General features: G+C 27.8%; 1 protein-coding gene across 3 annotated transcripts in view; it reads right to left on the bottom strand.

Moving 5' to 3' along the window:
• Window positions 1-24,965, bottom strand: part of LOC145196097 (E3 ubiquitin-protein ligase ubr3-like) — a 32,255-nt gene that overhangs the window by 3,786 nt on the left and 3,504 nt on the right. The window contains exons 3-33 of one of the 3 annotated variants that reach the window (XR_016453741.1): window positions 19,687-20,075; window positions 18,880-19,114; window positions 18,598-18,774; window positions 17,948-18,081; window positions 17,801-17,875; window positions 17,570-17,635; window positions 17,186-17,272; window positions 15,548-15,676; window positions 14,843-14,895; window positions 14,597-14,730; window positions 14,362-14,447; window positions 13,939-14,001; window positions 13,483-13,549; window positions 13,014-13,110; window positions 12,801-12,893; window positions 12,615-12,666; window positions 12,294-12,380; window positions 8,541-8,667; window positions 8,325-8,468; window positions 7,955-8,166; window positions 7,583-7,775; window positions 7,163-7,481; window positions 4,702-4,784; window positions 4,403-4,540; window positions 4,007-4,101; window positions 3,080-3,190; window positions 2,586-2,711; window positions 2,400-2,470; window positions 2,071-2,228; window positions 1,839-1,912; window positions 27-132 (exon numbers count right to left, since the gene is read on the bottom strand). Coding sequence is in view for 2 of the 3 variants with exons in the window: in XM_090091732.1 (XP_089947858.1) it covers window positions 27-132; window positions 1,839-1,912; window positions 2,071-2,228; window positions 2,400-2,474; window positions 2,586-2,711; window positions 3,080-3,190; window positions 4,007-4,101; window positions 4,403-4,540; window positions 4,702-4,784; window positions 7,163-7,481; window positions 7,583-7,775; window positions 7,955-8,166; window positions 8,325-8,468; window positions 8,541-8,667; window positions 12,294-12,380; window positions 12,615-12,666; window positions 12,801-12,893; window positions 13,014-13,110; window positions 13,483-13,549; window positions 13,939-14,001; window positions 14,362-14,447; window positions 14,597-14,730; window positions 14,843-14,895; window positions 15,548-15,676; window positions 17,186-17,272; window positions 17,570-17,635; window positions 17,801-17,875; window positions 17,948-18,081; window positions 18,598-18,774; window positions 18,880-19,114; window positions 19,687-20,075 (3,985 nt within the window). In the remaining variant the exon portion in view is untranslated. Of the gene's footprint in view, window positions 1-26; window positions 133-1,838; window positions 1,913-2,070; window positions 2,229-2,399; window positions 2,475-2,585; window positions 2,712-3,079; window positions 3,191-4,006; window positions 4,102-4,402; window positions 4,541-4,701; window positions 4,785-7,162; window positions 7,482-7,582; window positions 7,776-7,954; window positions 8,167-8,324; window positions 8,469-8,540; window positions 8,668-12,293; window positions 12,381-12,614; window positions 12,667-12,800; window positions 12,894-13,013; window positions 13,111-13,482; window positions 13,550-13,938; window positions 14,219-14,257; window positions 14,448-14,596; window positions 14,731-14,842; window positions 14,896-15,547; window positions 15,677-17,185; window positions 17,273-17,569; window positions 17,636-17,800; window positions 17,876-17,947; window positions 18,082-18,597; window positions 18,775-18,879; window positions 19,115-19,686; window positions 20,076-24,965 lie in introns of those variants that run through there. The other 2 variants (XM_090091732.1, XM_090091733.1) reach the window with 2 other exon arrangements.

The following is a 24,965-nucleotide window of genomic DNA, read 5'->3' as shown; positions in this document are numbered from 1 at the left end:
TTAATAAAGCATCAAAGCTGACTTACCTCCATTCATTCTTATTACTTATACCACAAGTGAGCTTCATCCATAAAGAAGACATAGGTGTAGGAAGTGATTGCGCATAAAACTGACTGAATTCCAAAAGTTTCACTACAAAAATAAAACATTTTAAACAAGAGTTTGTGAATAGATTCCATCGAATTCCAAACTCAAATATATCAAAATATCATTTTAGAAGCAACCCCCTGCAAGAACAATTCATAAACATATCTAATTGTATATACAATAAATCATACATATATCAAATAGTATATATATAAGAACTTGAATTGCATTTTAACATTAACAAATTCTTCTTTTTTTGAACTGGCTGTTAAGTTTTTGGATGAGCATAAACCATTCATAGCCCACTTTATTACATAGCTATATGCAATACATTTGTGATATTACTTTATATGAAAACATGGTTTTTTTAATAAAACAATACTTTAAAAGGAAATAAAAGAAAATTCCCTTTAAAAAGGAATAAAGTTTTTAAGTATGAATTAAAATTCATCAGTTTTTATGACTTAAAATTTTAGGGGTGATTACCATGGTTTACTTTAAAATATTTTCTATTTTTAAAAACTTTAAACTAAAATTTAAAATCTGGCTAAAGATTTTATTAAAATGATATCCAATATTTTAGAGATTCTGGGGATGAGGTCCTTTCTCCTACCACTGATGTAATTGGCTGCACTAATCTTGAAGCCATCATTGAGGGGAGCCTTTAGAGAAGCTAACAGATCATCTCATCAGCCCAAACCATCAAGTTCCATATTTGCTCACTTTCTGAGGGGATCCGGCAAACACTTGAAACTTTGATGGCTGAATATCAACATTAAGTTTCAACATTATTGAACATTGAATAGCTTCTTGTTACTGAAGACCTCAAAACTGCAAGCCAATACAAGAGTAAAGACTTTCTGGTGTTTGTAGGGTTGGAGATGGATCTTCTTAAAGACGGAACAATCAAGTACTGTTGATACATTCCTCAGCACCCAGTTTCTTTGTCCAATCGGACAAGTTTGTGGTAAATTTTCTCCCAAACCTTGTGGATTTCTTAGAGGAGGTAGCAGTGATACCAGAGTAAGACTTAGGACAATCAGCATTCAAGTGAGTCTCATGGTATCTCTTAATGGTGTCAAAAATTGTATACATATTTAAACCAAAGTAAGAAGAAATAATTTTTATTGACACTCTGCATGCATTTAAGCCAAAAACTGCTGTACATTCACTTTGTAAAACTCCCATATAAGAAAGAAGAAAGCAATCTCTGTATATTTATTCAAGATATGACACCTAATGTATATCTAATTAATGTTTGTTATAAAAAGATATACACGTGTTATATGTTATACCATACGGACAGATATAAACATAATTTGTTTCAGTTTTGTTTAAATTAGTTATAAGTTTTAGCTTCAAACCGAAACATCAACAGCCATGTAAAATAAAGCAAACCATGTATCAATCTATACAACAAAAAATGTTTGGTAGTATTTAGTACACACTACTCATATATTTACTCATGAATGAAGCTAAAACTGTAGTGCTATTAATGTTATTTATATAACTGGTATAATGCTGAGTTATTAATCTTCTTAATTTGAAAAATTGACAGAAAAAAAAAAAAAAAAAAATTATATATACTTGTATATTGAAAAGTTAAAAATGCAGTTCTTCTAGTTCAAACATATAGAGAATATAACATATAGATAAAAAAGTTAAAATAAATCTTGAATCACATCTCTGATTTGATTCAATTTGAATTTCAAAGCTTTGTAGAGGCCTATTTAGAAGTGAATGTTGCTTACATAAACATTTTCTTTTCTGTTCTGGCAGTTCTTTAAGCAAAGTTGTGTTCATCATTGTTTCTTCCAAATTATGTCTGATTTAAAGGAAGATAAATGCAAATAATGTGCCATAAATAATGATAAATAAATGTATAAACACTCTTTTAACTAAATAATTACATAATCACAACAAGAAACCATTGCAAGAAACCATCACAAGAAACCATCACAAGAAACCCATCAGTCCACCTACCTTACTGTAGCAATTAGGACAGCAAACTTGTCTCCCTGATATGTTTTTTCCAGAATGTGAGATTTAGTCAACTCTTCAAGTGAATTGTAAAACAAAGATGTAGAAGCTGTGAGCACTGATACATCAAGAGCTCTTCTTCTTAATGAAGAGAACTTTGGCTTGAAGAAAATAAATAAATTAGTTGCAGTGACTTAACTTAATAACTAGTCTTAACAGATTGGTCAAATAATTAATTGATTAAAAATTTGAACTAATTGAATAATGAAGTAATTGATTGACTAAGTGGTTTTAAAAACTTGAAAAAATTCTTTAGCATGAAGATTACAAACCATTTGAACAAGCATATTTGTGATCTGAGCAACTTGCTCTTCAAAGACATTCAAGCTTCGAAAGGTATCATCTGGCTTTACAAAATCAAAGAAAAAATATACAATTGATATAAAAAAATTAACACAGAGCAATTGATATCAAAAAGTAATATAGAGTTTTAAGAAAAAATAAAAAATATCAACAACCTTGTGCTGGTCAGAAACTTCTTTAATGCACTCTGGTAAAATAGGCAACACATCGTTACTGAAGCCACGACATAACGGACACAAAAATTCACCTTTCATTGTATTTAAAAGTATTTGATGATCATCCTTGGAAAAAAAAAAAAAAAAAAAAAAAACCTAAAAATATTCTTGGAAAATAAAGCTAAACTTTACATTTTTACAACTGATTTATACAAATTTTTGAACTCAAAGCCACCAACCAAATGTGAATGTTGTCACAATTAAAATGTGAAAGTTGTTTCTATTAAAATGACATTTTAACTGTAACAATTTTCACATTTTAATTGTCACATTTTAAACATTTTAATCATAACAAAGAGTTTGATTTAATTTTTTTTCAAAAATTTAAAATAAATATTGAAGTCATAACTTAGAAACTTTATATTCACTATCATAGTTTTTATAATTAATGTAAATAATGATAGTAAAATTTTTAACATTAAAAAAAAAATTACCTGTAACGACTGAAAGTAAGCTTGCTGACAGTCAATATGAACAAAATGGCCACACGACTGAACATTAATTCCAATGTCAGTACCAGTTTCTAGAGCTAAATGGATCAACCCCTAAAGACATGTGTTAAAATGCATGAGTTTCATTTTTTTGCTTAACAAACAAAAAAATGAATGCAACAAAGCAATCTTTAGTAAATTTTTAACTAAATTAATATTTATGATACATTTAATAAAATCAAAAACAAGCCTCCCATCAAATTGAAAATGTGTTTAAAGGTAATTGTTGCCTGGAATATAATTATGTATGCATATATATAAGTATGAATGTGTGTGTTTGTGTGTGTGTGTGTGAAAATGTTTTAATCTATTACAATTAGAAAGGAACCTGTGCTTTCCAATTTTGAAATAAAAAGATAATGGCAAATCCATGTTAATATGATGGAATAGTCAACCCAGCCATCTTAATCCTATTGAAATTCTTTGGTCAACTTTGGGATTCGTATATTTCAGTGTATTGGAATTTGGTCTTTCAAAAGAAAGAATTAACAGTAGGAGGATAAAATCCACTCAGACGGAACAAACTTTAAAATGTGTTATCATAATTTTTCTTTATTCTGTTTGTTTTTAATTCATAAGGATTTGTGGGGAAAATATCCATATGAATTCATTATAATCAATTCTTAGATGTGATGTTAAATTCAACATGTTTGTATTAAGTTGTTTAATAATATTTTTATTTTTCTTCTTCAGAACAAAAAATATGTGATTGCTTTTGGAGTTTTTTTTAAAAAATCATTGTTTCTTTTTTACTCACTAGAGATAAATTGCACTTGATATAAAAAATAGAGCAAAAATGCAAAAAAAAAAAAAAAAAAACAGATTTTTTTTCAAAACTTTTAGAAGAGCCTAGTATAAGTAATAAATTACAGAATTTGCAACTTTTGCCAGCTCAATCTCTCTTTGTCGAACAAGATCTCCACAAGTTTGGTCTTTTGTAAATTGAGAAGTTCGATGAGCAAGAACTAAAAAAAAAAAAAAAAAAAAAAAAAAAACTTTATGAAGATTAATTGTAAAACTACAAAAAAGTTTACACTTTTTTACAATTAAATGCCAAATCAATTGCTACATTTTCCTTCTTTACAGCTGTGTAAATTATGCAAAGACATAAATTATGCAAAGGCATAAATTATGCAAAGGCAATAATTGTGAAGATACTTTTATCTATGAAGATATTTTTCAAAATGTCTTTTGTCAAAAATACATAACTACAGAAAATAAACAATGATAACAGCGAGAAACTTTTATACTGCGATGCTTTTTTACCAGAAGAAGGATGTAAAAGTACTACTAATCCAATCGGTCGTTTCTCAGTTGACTCAGTAGATTGAAAACAAATCACACACTCAAATACGTTATTGTTATCTGTGACATCTAGACTTGAATCTGTCGATGAACTTTTTGCTAAAAAAAAATTTAACTGCTTTTTTAGTCTTGTTTTTAAACAAAAACTTTGAAAAGACAAAGCACAAACTTTTTATATTGTATTTTTATATTCTACAGCGTGTAACCTACTATGTTGGTAGACATAAAGTAATCTTCGCCTTAAGATTTATTATTGATACCTAAAGTGCTATTCAAAAATTTTTTTTGTTGTGAAGCAAATTCCTCGAGCAACTGCAATCGCCTTTCGTTCACTTTCCTGCGTCTAAATAAGTATAAGGAGAAATTAATCATAAATTCTGTTGCTTTAAGAAATTCATATATTTTTTTATTAATATATTACACACCCTCTCATTTGTATAATGAAATCAAAGCCAGGTTAAAATTTGATTGCAATTAAATTATGAAAAATCTCTCATAATCATTTAAAATCTTTTGGGTTGTTATTTCATGACCCTATTTTATATATTTTACAAATGAGTATTTAAATCTCTCTCTCTCTTTTTTTAATTTGACTAAAAATTACTTAAAACATACTTAAAAAATTTTCTGTTTAAGAAATAATTTTTATTTAAATATTGCTGACATTCAGTCTTTTGATCTGGAGCCATAATGTGGAGTTTGAGTTATTGAATTTCAAAGCTGGTCTTGACAAGCTGCACTTGCTGGCAACAATCTTGTGTAGTGTTCCACAATCTAGTACAGCAATTGGCATTGTGTATTACTCTTTGTAAGAATTTCATTGAAATCAGCAGCTAATGTAATCATTTTATTGAACTTGTTTCTTAACATTTTTCATTTCTTTGTGAAAACAAGTTTTTTGTTAATCTTTTCTTTTAGATTTATTAGTCTAATTTTTCCCTACGGAGTTTAAGATAAGTTTTAATTTGTCTTTTTGTTATTTTTAAAGTATAGCTGTTTATTTTTTGATTGAACAGTTTTCATAATGCTCATTCAGCTCACTCAGCTCTGTTGTTTTGTTACCAAAAAGTATTTTAAAAAAAAACAGCTATACTGAAAGCTATACTAGTCAAAATTTTCTGTTTAAATAAAATGAAACAAGGTAAGTGAACAGCATGTCATAAAATCTGTAACTGAGACACTCTGGAAATCTGGAATCTTGTTAAGAGCCACGCAACAGATATTTTCTGGAAAATGATCTCTTTAAAGTGCATGGACAATAGGATTCTTATCACCATCACTAACATCAGTAATAAATAAAAACAGTGCAGTGCAAATTCTTCACTAAGAAAAGGCAGACTACAAATTCTTTTCTACAGTTTCTTGTTAACTAGTTTGAAGTCTCCAATCAAATGTAGTATCAGCAGATCATTAGTAGAAGCAACAGTTGAAAGAGATGCTACAAACTATGAAATAGGAAAAATAGTTGCAACAAAAAAGGGAATCATTAACATCAAGCTCATGCATGACTAAGTGAATTTGATGACAAAATCATTTTTAAACTTTATCTTTCCCTTTGCCAAACATCTCGCTTTGTGGTAAACACCAGAAGCACAAAATTTTGTACATTCATTAGAATGGTTCCTTTTTCAAGATTTATAATGTAAGCCTTGCAAAGTCTTGAGAATGTTGAGTTGAGTTGTTGAGAATGCAGTACTTAGAATTCAGATTTTGCAGCCATAAAGTTTGTTTTGTTTTTATCATCATTTATGTAATGATTGTAGTCAAATTCTGAAGCACAATAATAATAATAGCTTCTGAACTTTTAGTCGGATCAGTTAATAATTTGATTGCTTGTAACCAAAATTTTTCTCCTTTCTCATACTTTGAGTATTTAACTATCACATGACATTTTTTCATGTCTTCCATAGACATTGACATTTGTCTAAAATCTTACTGATCAATTGAAAATTGCTCATCTTCAACTGTTGTCCAATATCCCTGCTCTGCAATATCTTGAAAATATCATGCCCCACATGATGAATCAATATCGTAATTTTAGAGTAAATTTTGTCTCTAATTCTGTTTGGGTAACTGTTCTTTGTCTTCTCTTGTGCTTTACAATCTGAGCATGTTTCTGGAGAAAAAATGTTACTTGGCAACAAAAAGTGACTTTGCAGTTGTGGAAGCATTTGTTTTATCTAAAAAGTCATCACTGTGAAAAAAAAACTATCACTGTCTGCAACAGTATTACACGGCATTAGTAGACCATCTTTTTCTCTGGCTCATAACTTCATATTGTTTATTATCATGATTAGAATGAAAGTGATGTAATTCAATTAACAATTTTTTTCTATTTTCTCATTGGAAATAAACATGTTTTATTTTGTAATGTAAAATTTATATAAAATTTTTTAATTGCATTAAATGATAAGTTCTAGAATTTAGATGACTAAGAACAATAACTAGGTACTTTGTAGGTGTGTCTAGGTTAAGGTTCACAAGATAATAAAGTATACTGTACATTTTAAATTTTACTATTAATTACACTGAGTACTATGAGAAAGGTCTAGAGGGCTGAGAGGACCTTATTTTGTTTGATTGCATTATCTCTTTTTTCATATCATCAAATCTAATCAAATGGTCGGGTGTGTAAAAATGAATAATAATAAAGTTAAAATTCTAAACAAAAATTGACCAGTCTTTATAAATACAATCTTGTGACAAATGATAACAAAAAACCTTTCTAGCTTAGCATCTTCAACAAGACTTTTAACATCTTTGGTACTAGCATTTAATGCAAACACTTCTGGGCACATTGCTTTCAGAAACTCTGCATTTAATTTTGACTTGTTGAAAAATGTCTTTAAAAGTCTTTCAGTATAGAATACACCATCACCTGCTACTACATCTTCATTGGATTTGTTAACGAACTTAGAACGTTCTGATAAAATATTATGCAACTTGATGAGTATAGTTAATAATGAGTATTGATTGTTTATTAAACACAATTTTTCACAACCAAAATTTTCTGAAATATCCATTGGTTCTTCAATAGATTCTAGAAAAATTGAAAAAAAAGGTGGCTTATTAATTTATCATCACAAAAGTAAAGACATTATCATTATGATTATCATTGTTACAATATTTCCAAAATCTAACCTTTATCAGATTTCGATCTTTGCTTTAAACTATAAGAATCTATATTTTTGCTAATGTAATCAATGCTATTGGCTTCCAGGTTGTCAAAAGAAACATGGTGGTTGAAAGTAACATTAGCATTGTCATACAGGAACAAATGGGGTAATTTAATATCATAAGCTTCAACTGGAAAATGCTTTAATGGAACACCAATCTTAAAAAAAATCCAGTTTAAATAGAAGTAGATTCCCTGACATCAAACCAATCAGCAGGTTTCATTTCAAAACGCATTAAAACATTTTTTGAAAAAAATGTTTGTTTTTCGAGAGAATAACATTTTAAATAAATATCACATAAAAAAGATTGTAAAATGATTCAGAAGAGAAATCTTACCTGAAATAAAAAATTAAAATGATCAAACAACAAAGTGATAACTTGAGCTGTGACAACATCCTCCTCACCAATGAAAGGCAACTCCTTAACCTCTATTCTGTTCTTTTTACAGTAATAATAAAAATACTGAATAAAACGCTTGAGTAAAACTAACTTTTTGTAACTAAGTTGTGATAGTAGACTACGTAAATGCAGCAGTGTAGAGGCAGGTGCTAAATTATATTGAGAAAAAAACATGTTAAAAATGAATTTTAAAAATATTAAATCAAGGAAAATTATCACTGATTATGTTAGATAAATTTAAGTCATCATAGAAGATTTGTTCATTGGATGAAATTATGATTATTGCCATAAGATAATTAACACTCACATGTTTTTTTGACCAAAGTTTCAATGTACTGATTTAATGGTACAATGAGTTCAGACTTATAAATCAAAAACACATTAAATAATAAATCTTCACAGTTGTTTCTATACAATTCTTCGGCCCAGATCTCTCTTTTATCGCTTGAATCTGGAGAGAAAAATCAATATCAGTAACTATATTTGCTAAATGTAAAAGCAGCATTTTAATTAAATTACTAACCTAAGACTTCTTTTAGATCTTTTGAAACAACGGATAACTCTTCTTCTTTATGGTAACAATCCACATATTTAACAACCAGATCAATCACCTGATCTTCAACATCTGGTTGAGATGCACAATCTTCTTTCTTTTAACAAATCAGAAGATAAATTACACTTGGTCAACAAACCATTTTTTTTTTTTTTTGTTTCTTCAACTTAAATGCTTATACTTATCCTTGCTTATTCTTATTGCTGCATTCTTATACATATTCTTATGTAGTATATTAATTATACATATTTTTATATAATATATCTTATACATTCTTATATATAGAATTTTTATACTGATTTCAATTATGTAGTCAGACTTTTGTCACCTGAGTTTGTCACCTGATTTTGTCACCTGATGATGAACGTTGATGCGAACGTTGATGTGAATGTGAAACATTATCATGTGGTGACATTTTTTTCATTTTATAGAAAAAATAACTCATCACACTAAATATACATCACAAATTGTAAATCTAATTTCTAGAATTTTTTAGCTTTGGATTTTTGTTCCTAAACTGTATCAAAAAAAAACTGTATTAAAAATGTTTTTTCTTCTATGCTCACAGTAATCAGCTAAAATGGTACTACTTTTCTCTCTATAAAATTTTCCACTGTAAATATAACCTAACAGAACTGTGGAAACTTTTGGCAAAGATATTGGAATCCTGATCCCTCACAACTCATGCCTTTTACAAAATTTTTTATGAAATCCAGTCTGATATGAAGAAGAGATGAAATGACACATTTTCAATCAAACAATCTCGGATGAGATATTTTTTTGGCTAGGAACATAAGCACAATGTCAACTTTAAACTGGCTAGTAAGAAACTCTGGCCCAACCCTCCCAATAACAGTATTTGTATGCCTGCAGCTCATGAGTAACAACATTTAAATATCCACATATGTACAACATGAAATCCATACTTTTAATTTCCTAAAGTAAATTTCTTGATTCATAAGTTTCTTTCATCTGAACTGAGAGCACAACCAGAATTGATAGATAGTACTTGATTGTGGAGGAGTTTGACTGTACTTCTCCACAATCACTTTCAATGAATTTATAAATAAGTACCTAGGGATTGCAATCCCGCACACTTTTCAATCCCGCGGGATCCGCGCGGAATTTTTTAATTTTTGTGCGGATCCCGCGGGATCCCGCGCGGGATTAGTAGGTTTCTTATGCACATTATAAAAGGCAAAATGACAATTGTATTTTTCTTTCAAGTATTTCAGAAAAAATATACTCAACTTATGAAATTGATAAAATAAGGTAAATAAAGCCAAAAAACACAATTCATTTGTAAATCAATATAATTCTTAACATTTAATGAACAAAAAGACAAGCCAAAGTACATAGGACATCTTTTAGCTTTACGTAGAACGTCTATTAGCTTTATTTTTTTTTTTTAATATCAAAATGAGAAAATCATTGTAAAAAATGCGCTCTTAAGAAACAGACCCTACTTAAGGTATCATCACTTAATCTATTCCTCAAAGGACTGCATATGTAATCAGCTGCTGAAAAAGCTCGCTCGGCCTTTACGCTTGTTGGTGGTATGGTCATCAAGTAACTATGCGCTATATCTTGAAGCTTGCCTCTTACTCCATTACTTTTATAGGCAGACATTTCCGGCTTCAATAATTTATCAAAGTCTAAAGAATCTAAATTTGGTCTCTCCTTTACATTTTCTGTCCAGCTTTTCTTGTCTTTCTGTGTTTGATTTTCCAATTCTTTTTTCAGCGATAGAATTGTAGGAGTAAGTATTTGGGAACTGTTAATAAAATCTACAGCTTCTTTTTCTTTGAGTTCATTTTCTTCGTCGGATTTTGTAAGTAAACTAGTAGTCCATTTAAATTCTTATTACGACGTTGTGTAAACCTCACACGAAGTGCCGCGGCTAAATCTATGCTCAAAAGTGATGATTGCTTTTGCAATTTATATAGCATAAATTGAAAAGTTGTTTCCGCCGTGACAAGGTTCGATTCTCTCCTGCATAAAAGTTCGAGACCAAGTTTTAGTGGTGCTAGGCAAATAATTAAGTCATTGATTTGGGACCACTCTTCTTGGGTGAAACGAATTTCTGACCCAATATCAATTAAGGCTTTTTCAATACAATACCAAATACCAATCAGCAGATGGTCGGTCAAAATCATTGTCAAACCATATTCTTTAATTATAACTTCATCATCCTCAGTTTTACCATATTCATCTTCTTCTTTACAATTTTCATATGTAGTAAACGATTCTTCGACTTCTCCGCTGTTTTTCTTGTATAAGATATCAATAACTGCAAGTTGTATTCCATGAGCATAACATAGTTGTTGATAGCAACTAACTTGACGCAATATTCTGCATTACACGATCCATGGATTCGAATCAATCCAAGATTAAAGTGTTTCGCCTCCATATGTAAATTTAAGTTTAAGTATCTCTGACTATTTTGTGATGTCCATTCGTCAAACGTTATTGAAAACTTTTGATTTTGCTTTTTTAGTGATGTGAATTTTTTCATTATATTGACTTTTACAGAATCTGAGAATTTAACTACCATCGATCTTATAGTATTAGGTGAAGTAGGAAGCCGGAAACCACTCTTTGAAAACAAGAACCGTAAATCTGAAGATGTGCAAAAACTATTAAATGTAAAGCCGAACATAGCATGCACTTCGCATTTTCTTTATCACTTTTTTTAAAATATTCCATATAGCTTTAATTTGCGACATGCTTAGTACTGTTGTATTAAAATCTTAATGTAAATAATTTTTAAAGACTTTTTAAAAAGTAGTTTTTAAAAGTATATTTTTTATAATTATGCACGCACGTTTTCAATTTCACGTTTTCAGCATACTCATTAACAAAAATTTCAACATACTCATTAGCGAAAATTTCAACATAATCATTAATTAAACAAAAAAAAATTTGAACGAGTTCGACCAATGTTTTGCTAAATAATTATTTATTTTTGAATGATTTTTTTATATTTATAGCTAAGAAAAATATTTTAATAGCTGAAGATAAATTTTTAAATGGATTTGTTTCGCAAATACATTAAACACTTTTAATTTGATATTTTTTTTGTCTTTTTAGTTTAAAAGAATTGACCTTTTTTGTTTAAAAGCAATAGTTTCAAAATCCCGCCAATCCCGCGGATCCCGCAGTAGTTTTTGCGGGATCTCGCATGCCTTAAATTTATGCGGGATCCCGCGGGATTGCGGGATCCCGCAATGCGGGATTGCAATCCCTATAAGTACCATTCCTTTGGATGGTGTTTATGACCAAGCACTGTGATTGGTTCATTTATATTGATATGGTAAGATAAAAAAAAGACTTTTGTCTACTATAGAAAGACTTAAATGTTGTGGTTTCATTCATAAGATTTTGCTGTTGAAACCTAGAAGTCAGGAGTTTTACTTTGTTCTTAGGAAAATTCAGATTCATGATGAAAATCTTTTGCTTGAGGTTTTTATACTCTAGATTTTTATACTCTAGATATTGGATAAAAATCAAATATCAAGAAAAAAAAATATCAAAAATCAAATATCTTAGAAACAAGATGTGTTTTGAAAGTTCTAAACCATTATTGGGATCAGCATTAAAAAAAAAAAAAAAGGAAAAATAACCTTAAATTGGAGAGGAAATATAAATTATAAATCAAAAAATTAAAAGATAGAAAAAAACTTTTCAAAAAAAAAAAATGATAATCAAATTTATACACATTACCACATATGTGTTTTCTGCAAAAATTTGCAAAAGATGCACAGTTGATATCAATAACATTTCTGGTATTGTGTTGATGTTTTGCTGGATCTAAATAATAAAATATCAGCAAATATAAATTGTGTTTGCTGATGTAAAAAATATCTTTTAACAATCACAAAAAAAAAAAGGATTGGTTCACTATGAAAACTAAAATGCAAAAACTAACTTTGTACGCAATAAATATAAATAACTAACCTTGTATGCAATAAATATAAATAACTAACCTTGTACACAATAAATATAAATAACTAACCTTGCATGCAATAAATATAAAAAACTAACCTTGTACGCAATAAATATTAAAATTTGTTGCAACTTCTTACTTCTGAACAATCTAAATAAACCAAAAAAACAATAACTGGCTTTGTATAAATTAAAAATACACATTAGCCGCATCATTACTTTAAAATAAATCAAAAAGCAAAACTTTGAAAATAAATCCAGTAAATTTCATTTAACAAATCTCACTTGAATAGACCTTCATAAGCTGAATGGATTTTCGGCAATTTAACAGCAGGAGGCCAGTAATAGGAAGAAGGTGAGCAGTATTTTTTTGTCATTCTGCAGAATACAAAAGAGTGATTCAAAGAACATTTATATTTAAAAAAAAAAAAGAGAGAATTTTTAGGAGTGAAGCAAACTAGAAAAAAAGAAGTAAATAAAGTTGAAAGAAAATTTTACACTTTATTGTATCGCTCTAATGAGTGTTGCTGGTCGCTTTTTTTAAAAACACGCATATAAATGTGTATGTAGTCATATTCATTCTCCCAAACTTTGTCTAAAAACATTTATGCAATTTGTAACAAAAAAACTATTTCAAAATTTTTTTTCGATGTAGGTATTAACATTTAAACCACTGATCAAGTCAAGTAATCAAGTCATTGAATGGTCTGAGTATTAAGTGCAGATCGTGAGGTGAATTGTCTTAAAAATGCTTATTAAGTTAGAACAGCTATTTCAGGCATATATTAGAACTTATTCAAATTTAATTTTGGTTCTGTAAGTAAGGCAACTGAAAAACATTTACTTTGAATACTTTTTCAGTTGTGTTTTAAAATGTAACTAAACTAAAAAACTGAAAAAAAAAAGAATTGATAAGTTTTAGGAAACTCAATTTCAAATCTTTAGAATAAAGTTCAATTTCTGTAACCTTTGGGAACATAGACTCCTTGCTGGAGGCCAGATTTTTCAGCCACAGGTGGTTTATAGTCAGCAACCTAGCAAACATTTTAATAATATTAAAAGAATTAGTTTAATTATGTAAATAACGATATATTATAAATATATATAAATATAGTAAATATATTATAGAATATAAAAATATATAATAGCAAAAATAATATAAATATAATATAAAATATATAATAGTAAATATAATTATAGTAATAGTAAAAGTAAAAAAAAAAAAGTAAATAGTAAAAAATAGTAAAAGAAGAAAAATAAACTACTATTAAAGAATTTATGTTATTTAAAATAACATTAACTACACAAAGAAAATAAAAAAATAGAATACAAAAAATAATTAAACCAAATTGTAACTACATAGACAAACTCAAAAAATAAAACTCAAAAGTAAAAACAAGTTAAAAAGAACAAGAAAAAATACTTCTGCCAGAAGCTGGTCAAAGTGTTTATAAGAACAGTATGTGTTTGCAGGTCTTGTTGGAACCTAACAGCAATTGTTAAAGAAATATTGGAAGAAAAAGAAAACAAAAAAAACGTTGTTAAAATATTGCCAGTGTGCAAATCAACCAACAAACTGCATACGATTTTTCAGTTCATTTTTCAGATTTTTTCACTAAAAAAACTGATTTCGTAGTTTGACTAAAAGTAAATTGGTGTTCTATCAAAAATAAATTATTTATTTACAAAAACAATATTTTACTCTAAAAATAAATTATTTATTTACAAAAACAATATTTTACTCTAAAAAGCATCATAAGTTACGTCAGAATGCCATTTGGCATAAATAACAGCTAGTGCAGCATTTCAAAAATTTTCCAATGTATTTGAAGAAAAAAAAAGATACAATATCTGTTAACTGACTGTGTGTGCGATCAGCCACACATAAATTTGCAATCATATCTTTGCGCAAAAGTTCATCTTCTGATAATCCTAAATCAAGCAACAATAAAAAAAATTCAAAATCCTAAAAAAAAAAAGTTTTGTTAAAAAAACTCAACCCTTTTTTTATTTTGCGACTTATTATAATTATTATTATAGTTTTAATAGGTATAATAATAACAATAGTTAGAATAAAAAACCTGAATAAACGCGATGTGCAAGTAACATATGAATGATATTAAGAAAACCCTGCACAAGAGGCAGATAATTTTCATCTGTATTATCAGTGTTATTATTTTTTTCAAAAAAATGAAGCCATGGTCGAAGTGAAAACCTAAAAAAAGAAGCTGTAACTATAGGCTATAGCCTTTTCTTCATAACTTTAAAACAATGCAATTGTTTTAATTAGCTATAATAATAAGCAATAAGAGTTAAGATATATGTACCTGTCAACAAGCATTTCTACAAAGTCATCAGCATTATGACGTGAAACAAAAATCTAAAATCATAAAAAATTAAAAAAAAAAAAATCAATGATAACATAAGATATTCTTTTTATTTCTTTCAGAGAAAAGCTGCTCTGATTGAAAAACTCTTCATCTAAAAATTAAAAAAAGAAAAACTGTGGACAAACAAACTTATTTCACTGAAGTTTTGTGTCCTTTCATGTTATCGAATTTAGACATGTTATAGAATCTAGGGTATAGGTTATTTTGTAAATAATGTTGAGCATTCCCAGTTTACTTTATTGCTAATAAAGAATATTTTTGAAATTGAGCAAGCTGTCTTAAGAAGAAAAGTTTCTATGAGGTGGTGACAAAGCTCAGTTTTGGTTGCATTGGTTACTATTTCCATTCTACAAAATTCACATATTTTGTCACTAAACACAGTTTGAAATGGTAAAAAAAAAACAATAAGTTTCTATATGATTCTGTAGTAACAGTTTCTACATGATTCTTCAAAGAAACATTAAAAAGTAATTACAAGTTCATGCTATATTAAAATATCTAGTTATCAAATAAAAATAGACACATTAATGCAGTCTAGATTGTAAGCCTTACAATGCTTTTACCAAACAGATGGTTCATACTTCATAAAAAATATCATACTTGCAACAAAAAATATCATACTTGCAACAAAAATTATCATACTTGCAACAAAAAAATGTCTAAGTCCAACATGGAGTTACAGAAACAAGATTGCATGTATGATTGTGCTTGACAAGTTATCTGGTGACCATTAAAACGCCAAAAGCCTGCTCTTATTTCTTCCACAGATACCTTAAAGTATATAACAAATACCTTAATTTACCTTAAAGTTAATTAAGATGAGTTATTTACATGTTAAAAACATCATTTATTGAAGATAATAAAAGTCTAAATAGATTTTTTTTTTAAATAAAGTAAAATACAGTTCAAAATATTTCATGTAAATTCAGAGTTTTCATATTTCATGACAAAACTATTTATAACGATTGATGTACAGTGGCTTTTAAAAATAAAAGGTCACTTAAATTTTTTACCAATTACTTAAATTATTTCCATCCTTTTTAAAAAAATAAAAAAAAACAAAAAGAGATTTTTTTTTTAATTTTTTTTTTTTGGAATACACCATAGTAAAAAAACAAATTTAAAAAAATATATCATTTCGGTACCAAAATCAATCAAAAAACAAAATCAGGTCAAAAAACTATTAAAAAAAAATATGTCCAAAATATAAGGGGTTACGGTTTAATTCAGTATTGTGCATGACCACCACATGCTTTTACGCAGGCTTAAATACATTTTGGCATATATTCAATCAGATGTATGCATAATTCCTTTGGAATATAATTCCAACTTTTTCCAGTGCAAGTTTCAATTGTGCAATACTTTCCACATTCTTTCCAGATTTCTTTTTTTTTCCAATTTTTACGCCTTCCAAAAACGATCTAGCAGAAGGTAAAGCCTTATTTTTCAAGGTCTCTTTGTAATTATACTGGTTAATTCTCACTATATAAATATTTTGAAATCTTATCCCCTTATGAGAAATCCATCCCCATATACCTATCAAGCTGCCACAACCTTGTACTCTTGGTACACAAATATTTTTCTTATATTTCTCTAAAACTAATCTTTTAATGATAAATCTTAGTTTATAATTAACCAATTACAATTACAATTAACTCTAAATCTGATTCATCACTAAAAATGACCTTAGACCATTCTTCTACTGACCATGGAAGTCTTTCTTCACTTTTTGTGTTATCTATGAATAGATATATTTGATATATTTGGATGGACATTTTGTCATTAGAAGACTTCTTGTGAAACTAATTTTCTGCCCAGTTTTCTGCTTCTGGTTCTGAATTTACCAATTGAAATATATCTTGAAATACTGGTTGGAAATTGATTTTTTTTTTTTTTTAATTTATTTGCAACTTATATTGGTCAAAGCAAGTACTAATTTTCAGGATTCTTGTATAATTTAAGAGTTATTAAGTTTAAATTAATTGACCTTATAATTTTGACACATTTTTTTTTAAATTTAATTAATAGGGTTGCTTTAATTTAACATTAAGTTAAAAAAAAAAGGACAAATAAAAAAAAAGGATTGATAAGTGTTATGTATTATTAGAAAGCTCCTTGATTAATTAAACTCAGAAACTAAAAAAGTTCTTAAACTACATTTAAAAAGTTAATTAAGAGATAATTATTTATGAGATAATTAAGATATAATTAATAAGCTGTCAAAAAAATTTCACTGACCTAATATTTTCGAAAGCCGCTGTGTTTTTTGTAGAAACTTACCAATAAATTTATCAGGTAACTCATCGCTATGGACTTAATATGATCAATTGCAGGCAAAACTGATGTATCATTAAATTCTTGGATTGCCTATTGTGGACAGTAATAAACAAATCAAGAAAGTCAAAAGAAAAACTTAACTTAAAATTTAACTTGAAATTTAACTATCAGTTTTGTAAGATGTTTTTTAAAAAGTTAGAAAAAGAAAATTGTCACCATTTTAAAATTTTGCACTGTGCTCTGTGCACTAAGTAAAAACACCAACAGCCTTTGTTTAAAAAGCTGAAAGTCAGACAAAAGAAGCACCCTTATAAATCAATTATGTGTAATTATGTGCAATTATGTGTTATAAATCAATTTCATTTATAATTTAATCACTAGATTTACCTGGTGAATAAAAAGAGCCAAATGTCGATGGACCGTAAGATGAAAAGTAAAAGATGTTTTCTTAAGCTAAAAATTCAAATGTTTATCAAATCACATCCAGCATATTAAAAAATACATTTTTATTAATTTTATCTCTTTCAAAGTTATAACTAATTTAAATCACTAAAAATCAGAGAGAGGAAAAATACTTATGTAAGTTTTAAGAAAAAAGTATAAGTTTTGACATGTAACCTTGCCAATTAAGGAGCTGTTATCCAAAGAACTAAGTGTTGCCTCAATCATTCGCACTACATAGGTTTTATTGTTCTAAAGCATAACGATGATTTAAACAAACAGATGTATAAAATGAATAAACCAAAATAAATAAAAAAGCTTTACCAATTTATCAATGGCTCGATACAACTCCCACATTACTGACGCAACACATTCGAACTCAATTGAGAATGCAGAGTAATATGATTTTGATTCGAACTCAGCATGAACAAGAAAGCGACGCTTGTTTACGTTCATACCTGCAGAAGAAATAGGAAAAAAAACTGAAACACTCAGCTAATTCTCTAGCTTCCCAAGTTTCGTTTTTCTTTTGAACACTTTATTTAATAGGCCTGTTTTCCTATTGAACATTCTAGAGAATCTCTACAAATTGCAGCTCATACATTTAACTGGTTTATTTTTTATCTGCTTTTTTTCACTTTAAGTTCACTTTAGAAAGTTTTTGTTACACTTGTTGTAACCTTACACACCCGACCATTTTAAATAACCAAATATTCTTTAATCTTTGGTATTATTTACAGTTTTTGAAAACTTAGTGCTTTATGAACTTAATTAGGTGATTTGCAATTTTAATGAATGTTTTAAAAACTTAGTTTTTTAAAAACTTATTTGATATTTAGAAATTACTTTAGATATGTTTATTGTATATAAACATCTATTGCTAAGACTGCATCAACTGTCATTTTTAATCTGTTTTTAACCTTTAAAAAAAGTCTTGATCATCTAAAGATCTATATAAAAAAGAACAAACATACCAGCAAGCATTTTTACAAAATACAACCATTGATTCAAACAATCAGTACTTTCAAGAAAAATTTTTGCTATTGAAAGGTGAGATAAAATATTTGTAAGATCACTGGCTATCGGCCAGTAACAATGCTCGCTAAGGACTTTATTATCACAGTCAACAACCAGAATACTTCTCGTAATACCTTTTAAAACAAAAAAAAGATAAATTAAATGATTTAAATAAAAGTAAATAAATAAATGCATTCAATTATCACTACAAAAGAAATCTATTTGAAATAGGAGTATACCTTCAAAGTCAACAGAAAAGTAATCTAGACACTGTCCAATCATTTTATGAAGTACAAATATTATCCTTGTCAGCAGATTCTCCTCTTTCACCATTTTATATGCAAGCGATTCATTACTGAATAATTGAACACTGACATGAACCATACGACTACTGAACTGACCAGGATTTACTGATGCAGTCAACAATTTACCAATTGTTGTGTATTGGCGACAAAAAAGTTTAGTGAAAAAATTCTAAAAAATAAAATAGGATTTCTACAAGTTGTCACTGTAAAGAAAAACATGGTAGTATTACTTAAAAGAAGAATAATTGACATTGTTTTAAAGAAAATAGTTAATTTACATTTTTTAAAGAAAACTTGAAAAAGGAAAATAATTTCAGAGGTATAAAGAATAATACCGAAAAATTTAATATAACAATTTTTTTTTAAAGCTACCAATATATATATATTATTATTATTGATAACAAAAATCAATTATTTTATATGATATAGATGAATAAATTTTATTATAAGTGATTATAAGAAAAGCAACAATAATAAGAGGAAGTAAGATAAGACTGGTCACTGTTCAAAATACATCATTGGTTTAAGAGATGTTCTTATACAATTTTTGAGAGCTGAATCCAAAAATGGAACTCATTACTCATTTTTCCCAAACAGATCAAAAATTAATAGTTATAATTTATTACTAGCTCCAATTTTTTTTTTTTTTTGCATTAGTGTAAGGATAATAGAGTGATTGTGAGTTGTGTGTTTTTTAAAGCAAAATGTTTCTAATTACAAATCATAAAAAATGAAACATACTTTATAGTCAGAAATAGGAAGAAGCTGAAGCAAAAATGTTGCTAGTTTGTTTGGAAACTCTGTTTTAACCAACAAATCCATAAAAAAATGAAGATATGTTTGTTGGAAATCCTCAATGCTATGCCAAACATGTCGTTGAAAATCAACCATTTCTGGCTTACAAGATATATCATCAGTATGCATTTCCTTCTCTGCTAAAGTTTTACCTACAAGTCTGTTATTTGTTATTTGGGAGGGCATTAATTCAGATATTTCACTTTGCATATCATTTTGCAGAACTTCACATTCTATAGTTGCTGTAATTTGATGAGAAACTATGCTTCTAAGTGCATCAATCTTAGAGAATTCACTCAATATATTTAAGAGATATGCTGAAGAATTGAGTACACCTAAATATATAAAGATTTTTTTTATATTAATTATTTAGAATTAAAATGGGTCTTTATAGTGAGCTAAATTAATAATAGCTGTAGAGCCATCCTAATAGTATTAGTTAAAAAGATATAACTAGTATAAATTAATACAATTAATATAAATTAAAGTAAAATGTAAAAAACAATTAGGGCCTGTTTATATGAAAAGTGGGCTGGTTTGGCAAACAAGCCAGCCCGTTTACCAAGATATCAACATCATCAATATTTTAACTTAATTTTATTTTGCATTTATATGAATAAACGAGCTGGCCCAGATAGCAAGATCTCACTGTTTTTTGCCGAGATCTCGGTAAATGGGCTGGTTAATATCTTATATAAATTTGTATGCATGCGTATAAACTCTTACATTTTTTAAATTTTAAAGCTTCCGCATAAAATAATAAATTTAATAATAAAACTGACAACTTCCGTGCACTTAAAATTTTAGTTGTTTTGCTTTTATAATTTACCAAAGATCCAGTATCTTTTTAGTAATATAAAGTAATAGCTACTTTTTTATCTGCTGATAGAGCTCTAGAGTTAGGCGAAAAAGGGTCAGGAGATAAATAAGGGCTTAACTCTGAAACCAAATTCATGAAAAGAAACCATGAAAGGCTAAAATTTGTTTTCCATACATCAATGGGAGCTACACCAGTTATTATATTATGCCACCATAAATCAGTTCTGCCAGTTTTAAACCAGCAACTACAATTTTTTCTTTTAAGGCACCTCTCTCTTGCTTGTTTCATCTTTTGAAGTGATTGTGATCTTTTTCGTAAAAGAATAATATTTAAAAAATAATCAAATTTAAATTTGTAAAGCTTATATAACACAGTTAGGCTTTTAAGAAGTATTATTTGTGTTATAATACCAGTTAAACATATTGTTAAAATGCAATGTGTTTTTTATTTGTCGCTAGCCGCCATCTTAAAAGTTATTATTTTACAGATAAAGAGGTCAGCCCTGCTAGAAAAAGCCAGGCTGACCTCGATATCATTTTTTATTTTTTTGGCAAAATTCATATAAACGCAATTTTAAAACGGGCTAGCCCTTGTCCATATAAACAGGCCCTTAGAAAATAAAAATGTTAAACATTTTAAAATAGTAAAAAATTGTAAATGAATTATACATGTCTAAAGATGCTTAAAACAAAATTTACATAAATAGTCAACTTTAGAGAAAACATCAGAGCCATAAAAAAACATTAAACTTAAAACAAAAAATACACAATTGTCAAAAAGAAAAAAAGTTTCATGTTAATTTCTAGGGGTGGGAGTTAAGGTTAGTTTTAGTCTAACTAAAACTAGTCGACTAACTTTTTAGTCTAACTAAATTTAGTCTACTAACTTTTTAGCGTAACTAAAATTAGTCGACTAACTTTTTAGCATAACTAAATTTAGTCAACTAACTTTTTAGCGTAACTAAAATTAGTCAACTAACTTTTTAGTCTAACTATAATTGTTGAGTGATATTTTAGTCTAACTAAAATTAGTTGACTAAAACAAGATTTAAAGCTAAAAAAAACTGAGCAACCTGTACCATCAAATTATATGAACATAATATGAATTATGACAAATAAATCAATTTATAGACATTCATCAAAATTTATTGTTTTTAAGAAATTTAAAATACCTAATATAATTTGTGACAATTAGGTTACCTAATTGTAATTGCAACACTAGGTACAAACAAAACAATTTTACTACCTAATTTAGGTAATAAAGTTGTTTTGTTTGTACCTAGTATTGCCCCACATTTTCTTTTATTGAATTAAATTAAAATTGGTTTGTTAGCAGAACAACTTTGTTAAAAGCAGCTGATATTTTATACTGAAAACATAATTAGTTATTAGCATTTTAATAATAATTTTTAAAAGAAAAACAAAATTGAGAGTTGAACAAGATATACAGTTTTGTGAAAAATTTAAGAACCACCAAAAAAACAAATCATAATTTATTTTTATTTAACTGAATATATTTTTCTGGCAAAAAAATATTAATAATAAATTTTAGAAAATAGGCAAACAAAATAAAAAATAATGATAATGATAAAAACTCTTATACAAATAAAAAAAATGTATTTAATATTTTATAGGTAATTTTTATTTAAAAAAAAATTGTGAAAAAGTTAAGAACCACAGAACAAAAAACGGTAATTTTTACCTAATACCGCGTAATTCTACCATGAGTTTTTAAGCACTCATTTATACGATTTGGCATTGAGTCTATTAAATTCTCTAAAATATGTTTGGGAACATTTCCAAGTATTGCTGGTAAAATATTGTGCATCTCCTCAAGGCTCCTTGGTGCTTTCTTGGCAATCTCTTTATCAAGTCAAGTCCAAAGATTCTCAATGCAATTTAGATATGGGCTATTTGGTGGCCAAGTTAGACGCTCACTATTTTTGCTTTCAAACCATTCAGAGACAATTTTAGCCCTGTGACATAGTGAATTGTCTTGCTGAAAAATGAATGGAATGCTTTGCTCAAGTGCATCGATTGAAGGTAACAAGTTATTATTTAAAATATCGATGTAATAAATAGAGTTGAGTCGACCATCAAATAATTTAAACATACCAAGACTATTATATGTCATGCCGCACCATATTCCAACCAACCCGGTACCTTGTTTTGTTCTTTAAACGATACATTCGAGATTATATTTTTCTGAAAGCTGCCTGCGAATCATAATTCGGTTTTTTCGGTTATCAACCTCGATATTCATCTCATCAATGAACATTACTGCCCTCCATTTTTGTTTAGACCATTCTTTGACGCTTTGGCAAAATTCTTTTCACTTTTTTATATGTTGTTTGGTAAGTCGTGGTTTTAGAACAGCTTTTTTCCGTAGCATATTGTTAGCTAATAGTTTCCTACCCATGAATACCGATGCTTGACATTTATTTGAAAGCTTCCATTCCCTTCTTAGTTCATGCGACGGCATGGTTCGATTTTTCTTTGCCTGTTTAAAAGGCGATCATCATTGGTGTCGTCAAACGCGGTCTTCCAGAACGATGGCGATCAATGTAAGATTTTGTCTCTGAATCTTTTGATGGTTATTAGCACCGAACTACGTGATTTTATATTTCCAATTTAACGAGTGGATTTACCTTCCTGGTGAAAATGCACCACTTTTACGCGATCTTCATAAGCAATAGCTTTTCTGCTCATTTTTTCAAAAGAAAAGAATTTTTTTTGTTTGAAATTAAATACTTTTTTTAAAAGTATTTTAAAAAAATTATTTTTTTTTAAATACTTTTTTTGATTTTTTGGTAATGACTTAGGTCATTAATAGAACATTTAAACAAATAAGGTAAAAATAAATTTAAAAAGATGTTTCCGCCGCATTTAGCACCAAAAATTCTCTGTGTGGTTCTTAACTTTTTCACAAAAAAAATATTTAAAAAAGTTAACAGTTAATATTTAATCCTTATTTTTATAGGTTCTATTAACTAAATTTCAAAAAAAAAAAAAAATTATTTTTTCTCATGGTTTATTTAATATGTTTGAAAAAAAAAGACTATTTTATCATCTTTAGAATAAAAATTAATTAAATCTATTTGAAAAAAAATTTTCTTTTATTTTGTAGTTCTTAACTTTTTCACAATACTGTATGTTCAATTACACAATATAAAAGTAACAAATTGCCTAACTGTTTCAATCTTATTGTTATCACTGTAAATATCTGGGTTATTATGAGTGTAGAACAAAGTAAATTATGTATTATTATCTCAAAGAATCATTGCAGATATTACATAAAGGAAATCCCAAAATGTTTCTGCATATAACACACCTTTCAAAAATATGGCACCATTTTTTTTTTATAAATTGATTTCACATGTGTTTTATAATTCATAATTCACTTTAATTAGAAATTGAAAAAATCCAGATCTGAACCACTTTTCATTGAAATTTAAAACAAGTACAACAATGACGGGGGACTAATTAGATAAGCTTTATTGCAAAATTACAAGTGTATATGTCGCAAACCTTTGTCCAAAAACTTGAAAAACTGTAAAAATCAAACCTTGAAATAGATGCTCTGGAGATGTAAATTGTAACTTACAGTAACTTGTAATTAAAAACATAGCGCTCAAACCACTTCATAACTAACTCATAACAAGATTTTTAAAAAGTATTTTTTGGGTAACAGTAACAATCTATTTTTTGCAAATTAAAAATGTAGTCAACTGATTTTAGTTAGACGAAAAAGTTAGTCGAGTAATTTTAGTTAGACATGTTAGTTGACTATATTTAGTTACGCTAAAATGTTAGTCTACTAAATTTAGTTAAGTTAGTTACAATATTTAGTTTTGGTCACAACACTATTAATTTCTGCTTTATAAAAATATTGTAATTAATTTTTTAGTGATTTGTACATATGGCTTATTACTAAATGTTTCACAGATTAAAATTCTAATAAAATAAAATATTTCTTACAAAATTCAGCAAAAAAAAATAGCTATAACTTGGTTTCTTGCAAAATGATTGTCAAAAAGTGAAAAATTTACAAATGAATAAACTTATAAGGAAATAAGCTTTCATGTTGGTTGTATTAAAAATAGCCTTCACAAGTAATTTAAATTATTTTGCTATCAATGCCATTTTTCGAGTCAAATCTGATTAAACCAAGTAGTTCTAAACCAAGTTAGTAATTGCACTGTTGACATTTGGTTGACATTTTTGTAAATTAAACAAGGATTTGCGCATTTAACAATAAAAACACTGAAAGTGGGATATTGGTTTTACCAAACTTTTTTCATAACCTAAATAACATCATTGGTCCATTAACAGTATTTAGATTTTGTTCAAAAATTTCTGAAAAATATTGCTAGTAATTTGATACTGCAAATGTAAAAATTTGCTTA

The sequence above is a fragment of the Hydra viridissima genome, unplaced genomic scaffold (genome assembly GCF_058129835.1).
Source record: "Hydra viridissima isolate aposymbiotic clone 2 unplaced genomic scaffold, HvirCarnegie_v1 scaffold_6, whole genome shotgun sequence".
Lineage (NCBI taxonomy): Eukaryota > Metazoa > Cnidaria > Hydrozoa > Anthoathecata > Hydridae > Hydra > Hydra viridissima.
This window is presented reverse-complemented; position numbering and strand designations above follow the sequence as displayed.